The 9,699-nt window shown below is 47.5% G+C and overlaps 2 protein-coding genes across 2 annotated transcripts in view; both read right to left on the reverse strand.

Annotated features, from left to right (window-relative positions):
- Nucleotides 1-9,699, reverse strand: part of kcnq5b (potassium voltage-gated channel, KQT-like subfamily, member 5b) — a 125,773-nt gene that overhangs the window by 90,964 nt on the left and 25,110 nt on the right. The window lies entirely within an intron of this gene.
- LOC309495144 (uncharacterized protein) lies at nt 671-3,818 on the reverse strand. Its single transcript, XM_082164756.1, has 2 exons — nt 2,500-3,818; nt 671-795 (listed from the first exon to the last, which is right to left on the reverse strand). Exon 1 carries the CDS (start codon nt 3,791-3,793, stop codon nt 3,242-3,244), a length of 552 nt encoding a protein of 183 aa, XP_082020882.1. The 5' UTR covers nt 3,794-3,818; the 3' UTR covers nt 671-795; nt 2,500-3,241.

Genomic DNA, 9,699 nt, shown 5'->3' on the forward strand with positions numbered 1-9,699 from the left:
GTCGCCCAGCCCGCAGCTCTACAGATATCTGTTAGCGAGGAGCCACGTGCCAGCGCCCAGGAGGATGCAACGCCTCTCGTGGAGTGTGCATGCAACCTGAGCGGGCAGGGCACGCCTTGAGCTTGGTAAGCCAAGGCGATGGCATCCACTATCCAGTGGGCCATCCTCTGCTTGGAGACAGCCTTTCCCTTCTGCTGGCCTCCGTAACAGACAAAGAGCTGGTCTGAGGTCCTGATGCTTTGAGTTCTGTCCACGTACATACGCAGAGCGCGAACGGGACAGAGCAAAGCCAGGGCTGGGTCTGCCTCCTCCAGGGGCAGCGCTTGCAGGTTCACTACCTGATCTCTAAAGGGAGTGGTAGGAACCTTGGGCACATAGCCAGGCCGGGGTCTCAGTACAACATGGTTGTCACCCGGCCCGAACTCTAGGCACGATTCGTCGACCGAAAATGCTTGCAGGTCCCCTACCCTCTTGATCGAAGCCAGTGCAATCAGCAGCAAAGTCTTCAAGGAGAGAAGCTTTAAGTCTGCTGACTGCAAAGGCTCAAAGGGAGCATCCTGAAGTGCTCGGAGCACCAGGGAAAGGTCCCAAGAGGGTATGGAGGGGGGACGAGGAGGATTTAATCGTCTCGCCCCCCTAAGGAACCTGACGACCAGGTCGTGCTTCCCAACTGTTTTGCCATCTATGTGGTCATGATATGCTGAAATAGCAGCAGCATGTACTTTAAGGGTGGAGGGAGACAGCCTTCGCTCCAACCCTTGCTGCAAGAAGGAAAGCACTGACCCTATCGAACATCTTCGGGGGTCCTCTCTACGGGAGGAACACCACTCAACGAACAGGTTCCACTTCAAGGCGTACGCACGTCTCGTAGACGGCGCTCGCGCAGAAGTGATGGTGTTAAGTACCTCTGGGGGTAAGTCACCTAGAACCTCCGCGTCCCATCTAGGGACCAGACATGGAGTTTCCAGAGGTCTGGACGCGGGTGCCATAGGGTGCCCCGTCTCTGAGTCAGAAGATCCTTCCTCAGAGGAATGGGCCAGGGAGGGACTGTCACGAGGAGCATGAGTTCTGGGAACCAAGTCCGGGTGGGCCAATAGGGAGCCACCAGAAGGACCTGCTCCTCGTCCTCCCTGACTTTGCACAGGGTCTGTGCAAGTAGGCTCACTGGGGGAAATGCATATTTGCAGAGGCCCCGGGGCCAGCTGTGAGCCAGTTCGTCCGTGCCGAGTGTTCCCTCGGTCAGGGAGTAAAACAGCTGGCAGTGGGAGGTCTCTGAGGAGGCAAACAGGTCTACCTGAGCCTCCCCGAACTCTCTCCAGATCAGCTGAACCACCTGGGGGTGGAGTCGCCATTCTCCCGGGAGCACAGCTCGTGATAGCTCGTCGGCCACACGGTTGAGCACACCGGGGACATACATGGCTCAAAGCGACCTCAGACGCTTCTGACTCCAAAGGAGGAGATGGCGGGCGAGTTGCGACATGCGACGGGAGCGTAGACCACCTTGACGGTTGATGTACGCAACGGTCGCAGTGTTGTCCGTATGGACCAGCACGTCTCTGCCCTGTAGTGGCCTTTTTAGGCGGCTCAGAGCGAGACGAACTGCTAGCAACTCGAGGCAGTTGATGTGCCAGTGCAGTTGGGGGCCCGTCCACACCCCTGATACTGCATGCCCGTTGTACGTGGCACCCCAGCCGGTGGCAGAGGCATCTGTGAATACCACAGCATGCCTGGACACCTGTTCCAAGGGGACTCCTGCCCGAAGGAACGAGGGGTCTGACCACGGGCTGACGGTCTGGCGGCACGCCGGTGTGATTGCCACCCGGTGAGTGCCGTGATGCCACGCCCATCTCGGGACTCGGCCGTGAAGCCAGTGCTGAAGCGGTCTCATATGAAGCAGCCCGAGCGGAGTTACCGCTGCTGCCGCTGCCATATGCCCCAGGAGCCTCTGAAAACATTTCAGTGGGACCGCCGTCCTGCCTTTGAACGAGTTCAAGCAGTTCAGCACCGACTGAGCGCGTTGCTCTGTGAGGCGCGCTGTCTGTGCGACCGAATCCAACTCCATACCGAGATAAGAGATCCTCTGCACGGGGGCGAGTTTGCTCTTCTCCCAGTTGACCTGAAGGCCCAGCTGGCTGAGGTGCCTGAGCACGAGGTCCCTGTGTTCGCATAACTGATCTCGAGAGTGTGCCAGTATGAGCCAGTCGTCGAGATAGTTGAGAATGCGAACGCCCTGTTCTCTCATGGGAACAAGGGCCCCCTCCGTGACTTTCGTGAAGACACGGGGGGACAGGGCCAGCCCGAAGGGCAGGACCTTGTACTGATATGCTCGACCCTCGAATGCAAAGCGCAGAAACGGCCTGTGTCGAGGAAGAATCGAGACATGAAAGTACGCGTCCTTCAGGTCGATCGCTGCGAACCAATCTTGGGGACGGATGCATTCGAAAATGCGTTTCTGCGTAAGCATTTTGAACGGTAGTTGTGAAGGCTCCGATTCAAAACTCGCAGGTCCAAGATCGGTCGTAACCCACCTCCTTTCTTGGGTACAATGAAGTAGGGACTGTAGTGCCCTGACCTCATATCGGCTGGAGGGACCGGCTCTATCGCATCCTTTGCCAGTAGGACTGCGATCTCCGCACGCAAGACATGGGCATCGGCTGCTCTCACTGTAGTGGAGTGGATGGCCCGAAACTTGGGGGGACGCCGGGCGAACTGAATCGCATAGCCGAGCCTGATGGTCCGAATGAGCCAGCGAGACGGACTGGGGAGCGCTAACCAGGCTCGCAGAGACCGTACAAGCGGGACCAAAGGGACCGTAGGCGTACCCGGAGTGGGGCAGCGAGGTGGAACACAGGGGCTCGACTCGGGAGGCTCTCTCTGGGAGGCAGCCCGTAGCGGAGTCTGAGTGTGCTGTGCAACACTTACCTGATTCCACGAGGCCGGAGGTGCAGGAGGCGGCTTGGTTGCGTCCTCGAACTGCACACTGCTGCCTGCTGGCGATAGAAGAGGCGGATGAGAGTGGTGAGGATTCTCTCCCCCCACTGCTCTCCGGGCCTTCTTCGGACCCAGAGATGTAAGAAACTGCTCTTTTATTGAAAATTTGGGTACCGCTGGTTTTGAGGCCAGCGGCGGAACAAAAACAAAAGGAAAACAAGGATTTTCCACCCGGCCCTCTTCCGGGGGATGGAGCGATGCGGTCATCGTCTCCTGGAGAGCAGTCCCTGCCATCTCTGGGTCGCCCGTCCTAGGGCCGCTTGCTCCTGGCTTTGCCGCCCTTCTTAGCGGGGTCCTGGACGGGTGGGGCGGCCCGCCTGCGACTGGCTCCACGGCGCCGTTTAGATGGAGGCTGCTGCGGCGGCGCGGGAGCAGGGGCAGACGCAGGAGGCCGCCCTCGGCGACGAGCAGACTGAGGAGCCGCAGACGGAGGGGTGGGAGCAGCAGCTGGCCGCCGCGGCAGGATGTGACGGATGGCCTCAGTCTGCTTTTGTACAGCCGAGAACTGCTGGGCGAAGTTCTCGACCGCGTCGCCGAAGAGGCCGGTCTGGGACACGGGGGCGTTAAGGAACCGGAGCTTGTCGGTCTCCCGCATGTCCGCCAGACACAGCCAGAGATGGCGTTCCTGGACCACCATGGTGGACATCGCACGACCCACCGACCGCGCGGTCACCTTCGTCGCACGAAGCGCGAGGTCCGTCGCGATACGAAGTTCCTGAAGAACTTGGGGATCATGACCACCCTCGTGCAGGTTCTTCAGTGCCTTGGCCTGATGAACCTGCAGCAACGCCATGGCGTGCATGGCAGAGGCAGCTTCCCCACAGGCCTTGTAAGCCTTGCCAGTTAGATCCGACGAGTACTTACAGGCCCGTGAAGGGAGACACGGTTCTCCGCGCCAAGTGGAGTTAGGGCACAGTTGCATAGCAACGGCCCGTTCCACTGGCGGGATGCGCGTGTATCCCTTAGCTGCCCCGCCATCAAGGGTGGTGAGGGAGGAGGAGCCACCGGAACGGTTTCTGGCAGTGAAAGGTGCCGTCCACGCCCCCGTAAGCTCCTCATGCACTTCCGGGAAGAAAGGCACTGGGGTGGGTTGCTGAGAACCAGCGCGCGCCACCCCGAGATACCAATCGTCCAACCTCGAGGGTTCGGGACACGGTGGAGGATTCCACACGAGCCCGACCCCGTTGGCGGCCCGGGAAAGCATGGCCATCATCTCCGGGTCCGTCTCAGGCATCGTTGACACACCCGAAGGAGGTAACGGCGCTGAGTCGTCATCCGCAGAGACATCTGACCCACCCTCCGATGCCGCGATCGACATCTGATCCTCACAGGGAGCCCCAAAGGAGACAACCGGTACACACCGCGAGGATGGTCCAGCTTTCTCCAATGGGGGCTCAACTGGCTGCGGAGCATGAGAGGGGTGAGGGCTCCTAGGGGGTTGGTTCCCCGAAGGAGACGCGCTCACCGTGATCCTCAGGTCACCCACGTCACTGCCCGAAGCAACCCTCTGAGGAGGATTGGATCGAGGCAGCGGCATGGGGACTCCGCCCCTTTGCAGGAACGTGAGTCTCGACCGCAGCTCCGCGATGGTCATCTTCCCACAATGGGTACATGACTCATCCACAAACGCTGCCTCAGCGTGTTTAATGCCCAGACACACGAGGCAGCGTTTGTGACCATCCTGTGAGCCCAGGTAACGACCGCATCCAGAAACACACAGATAGAAAGTCATTTTTTCTCACTTGAAAAAGACGCTCTCTATCTGTGTAAGCTCTTTTAGGGACTGCTCTCACTGGTGCTGAAACACACAGGGGGAACAGACACTGCGAACACAAACGGGAATGTGCACCCGTCTGTGCGCTCTCTCTCTTCTCGCTGTCTTACCAGCTGTAATAACAGCCTTTGAGCGCTCGCGGCGCACCTTACCAGCTGTAAAAACAGCCTTTTTTGTTTGCTCAGTTTACCGTGACAAACCACAGAAAGACAAACACACAAAGAAGAAAAAGAAGACTGTCCCCGCTGCCGTGTTGTGACACCCGCACCGAAAGAGAGATCCAAAAGGCTCGTTTCCTTCCACTCTCAGAAGACGCATCGAAGTGCTTGGCTCCGAAGCAAAAAGCTGAAGTGCAATCGCATCAGCTGCTCGTTAAATACCCGCGCTGCGAGGCTGCGCAGCTGATACAAATGATTGCACGCCAATGTGTATTGGCTTGTTTTAGTTTCACTCGAAGTAGATTGGCCTCTCTAGCGAGATTCCTATTCGTCGTTCACCACGACGTACGTCGTAGTGACCGGACGATAGGGAATCCCTGACAACATTCAAAAAACAGCTGAAAACCAATCTCTTCCGCGAGCACTTAACCTTATAGAAAAAAAAAAAAAAAAAAAAATCCTTTCCCTTTGAAACATCACTTATCAGGCTTATGCTACTCTGAATAATACCTGAACTTCGTATTTTGAGCACTTCCTGCGTTGTTGTTGCTTTTGCCTCTTTATGATGACTCGCTGAACTTAGTCCTAATTTGTAAGTCGCTTTGGATAAGGGCGTCTGCTAAATGACTAAATGTAAATGTAAATGTAAATGTTTTAAATAGAGAACAAGTTGGCTTGTGCCTCTGGTAATTTGAGTTTGAGACCCCTGGTGTAAAGTTTTAAAATATACTTGTGAAGTTGTTGCAACATGTTACTAATTTAAAGAATACTCTGTACAAATTCATGTTTAATCAAATTCACAGCTGAATGCATTGCAATTCAACTTAACTCAGCCTTGCTCTCAGTAACTTTCCTCAATCTCATCTGACTGAACTTCATTTCTAATCAACGCTTTTGATTAGACACAAACTTGGTGCTTCACACAAACCTTCTAAAGCAACAGCTCAGTTTTGAGAAGAAAACAAAACTACAACACATAATGGGTCATGGGATTTGATTGAATGCAAAAACACTACTGCACCAAAGAAATGTGTCCTCTATTTGCCCACCACGTGGGTGCCTGTGGGGAAGCTGAGCAAACAAACACTTATTTCATGCTTGAACACATTTAAGCCAATGGACATTTAAAAAAAGGAGAAAATACAAAATGAAGAGAAATAAAACTGTTTGTGCGTAGAAGAAACATCTTATCATCAGTGGAACTAGCAGGGGATTTTATGATAATCAGTATTTGTGGTTTAGGAGAGTAAAAGTTTCATTCTAAGCTTTATTTTTTTATGATAATTTACCACCATCTTATTTACCTTTATATTATGTTATTTAAATGTAAGAATTAATCATTTTTACATTTTAGTTTCAAAGAAAAAATCATTTTACTGGAAAGGAGATGTTAAATTCTGTCTTTATAGTACATTGGATTCTATTATATGAAACTATCAAGGGAATTTTGATTCCTCATGATATAATCCCTTTAAATGCATCATCCACACATGACTCTGCATTTCTTCTTCACATGGTGAATTAAAGGCTCTATTCATCCCATCAAAGAAACCTTCTATGACAGATTTACGATCATTAATGTTTCAGCTGAAATACTGTGCAGCATTCCTCAGGGCATAGTTTACATTAAACCACTGAAAATTTTACATTTTAACTACAATATTACTTGTCATACCAGTCACATATTGTGATATTCTATGGTTTATTATTTGCCGTTCATGACCAACAGTACTATAGATGCATCTGTCTTCATGTCAAGCTTGGAAATGTGTGCGTGCATGTACATATTAGCCATGTGGGCAGCTGAGAGGGCTCAAGATGGCCACAGATGTTATTACTGCCTTGGGGTCTCTATCTCCCTTTGTCTGTTTTTTTTCTCCCTTCTTAACAGACAGCCACACAGTAGCACAATTAGCGACAGCATACTACCACATGACACACACACACACACACACACACACACACACACACACACACACACACACACACACACACACACACACACACACGCACATGTTGGGTTTCCATGTTTTATGGGTCCATAGACATAATGATTTTATACTGTACAAACTCAGTACAAATTCTATCCCCTATCCCTACCCCTAAACACAACCCTAACATCAGCATTTTTACATTTATTACTATGATTTATAGCGTTATTTATAGTGATTTATAGATTTTCTCAAATTACTGGTATTAAAATCATTGGGGGATCAATTGGTCCACGCAAAGCAGACTTTACCAGGACCACACACACGTTTTACTTTCATGGTGGGGACTTTTCACTGATTTCTATAGTTTTCAGATTTGCATAAAATAATAATAATTATAATAATTGTTGCTTTTTCTAAAATAAGCAAGATTGCTTTTACAGGGTAATCTTTACAAAAATCAGAAAACATTAGACAAAAAGAAAAGAGAGAAAAAAAAGGAAAAGTTATCTAGCTTAAACTCAAATCTAAACTGCATATAGTCTAAAACAATATAACATATAGCGCTGTGTTACAAGAAATCAAAATTAAATTTACACAAATCTCTACTACACTGTAAATAGTGAGCAGTTGACTTAAAAAAGTGAGAAACACATTACCTTAAAATGATTAAGTAAATAAACTTGTGTACTGAAAAATATTCAATTATGCATGAAGTTTATTTACTTAATCATTTTAAGGCAACAGGTCTCCTCACTTTTTTTAAGTTAAGTCAACTGATCACCATTTATAGTGTAGCATTCCAGGAAAAATTGCACTGTTCCTCATACTGCTTATTTCATGTGGTTATAAATATGCTAGTATACCCCTAAATGTTCTCTACATTTGAAAGCAAAAGCGATTGCTTTGTAATTGCACTTGTCAGATACACCTCTTGGAACAAAACAAGAGAAATGTACTTTTTTTTTACATTTGGATAATGATACTACAGCTCTGAGCAATTTAGAGGTTTTAGAGAACTACATTTGCAAACACACACACACACACACACACACACACACACACACACACACACACACACACACACACACACACACACACACACACACGCACACGCACACACAAAATGAATCCTGTCATACAAGTCTGCTTATTGAAGTCCATAAACGGACAAACATACACTCACCATTTTTTTTAATGCCCTTTATTAAATGGAAGTATTTTTGCTTATGCTATTTGATTAGGCTTGATGTTCTTTTCAATTAGGTGAGTATATGACATTGAGGCTGTTTTTTAAATGTATACAGTATTCAACACAGCCTCTCCCCCTCACATACACATACAATCTGCAATTTCCCCATTTAAGAGCCACTTTAGCTCACATCCCATAGTGCATTTACATAACAGCCCATTCAAATGCAATGACAGCCAAAATCTGAGTGACATTTTCAAAACTGTCTCCCTCATAGCAAACAATCACGAATAATAGAGGGTTGCTAAGCACACATACACACACCCACCAACACTCACAGACACAAACACACGCTCAAATATATGGCCTAGATGCAATTCTGCAGTGATAGAAAGGGATAAGGATAGCCATCATAGATTGATAATAAGGTACAATGGTCTTATGGTCTAAGAGATGAATGAGTCATATTGATATTTTTTGGAGGGAAAAACAAAAGAGTGTAAAATTATAAAAGGACAAAGCAGATAGAGAAAAATAAAGAGGGAGACAGATTAAAAGGTAGACAATTTTGAAAAAAATTGGTGTTTTAACAGTCTCTCTCAAACACACATTTCATCTTGTTAGCACAAGACCAGTGTTTAAATTGAAGAGGGAATGAGAGGGACCTCAGACCCCCCATTAGAGATTGGGAGACTCCCAATAATACATAAATAATAATCAAAAAGTAAAAATATGTATTGAATTACTGCTTGGACATAATGTTTATCCGAAAACAAAGCACATACTCCAAAGGGTTTAGGAAAGACAACCATTTGAGTTCAAGTATGTTTTTTTCATGGTTTGGGCTCAAAGTATCAGTTATCTGGATAATCAGTATCAGTTACCTGGATAATCAGTATATCAGTTATCTGGATAATATCTGGATAATCAGTATCAGTTACCTGGATAATCAGTATATCAGTTATCTGGATAATATCTGGATAATCAGTATCAGTTACCTGGATAATCAGTATCAGTTACCTGGATAATCAGTATATCAGTTATCTGGATAATATCTGGATAATCAGTATCAGTTACCTGGATAATCAGTATATCAGTTATCTGGATATTATCTGGATAATCAGTATCAGTTATCTGGATAATCAGTATATCAGTTATCTGGATAATATCTGGATAATCAGTATATCAGTTATCTGGATGATATCTGGATAATCAGTACATCAGTTATCTGGATAATCAGTATATCAGTTATCTGGATAATCAGTATATCAGTTATCTGGATAATATCTGGATAATCAGTATATCAGTTATCTGGATAATCAGTATATCAGTTATCTGGATAATATCTGGATAATCAGTATATCAGTTATCTGGATAATCAGTATATCAGTTATCTGGATAATATCTGGATAATCAGTATCAGTTATCTGGATAATATCTGGATAATCAGTATATCAGTTATCTGGATAATATCTGGATAATCAGTATATCAGTTATCTGGATAATATCTGGATAATCAGTATCAGTTACCTGGATAATCAGTATATCAGTTATCTGGATATTATCTGGATAATCAGTATCAGTTATCTGGATAATCAGTATATCAGTTATCTGGATAATCAGTATATTAGTTATCTGGATAATCAGTATATC

Source organism: Leuciscus leuciscus (assembly GCF_965113295.1).
Source record: "Leuciscus leuciscus genome assembly, chromosome: 3".
Classification (NCBI taxonomy): domain Eukaryota; kingdom Metazoa; phylum Chordata; class Actinopteri; order Cypriniformes; family Leuciscidae; genus Leuciscus; species Leuciscus leuciscus.

Coding starts and splice junctions, on each gene's coding strand:
- LOC309495144 (XM_082164756.1), bottom strand. CDS start 3,793: ATGCACGCCATGGCGTTGCTGCAGGTTCATCAGGCCAAGGCACTGAAG.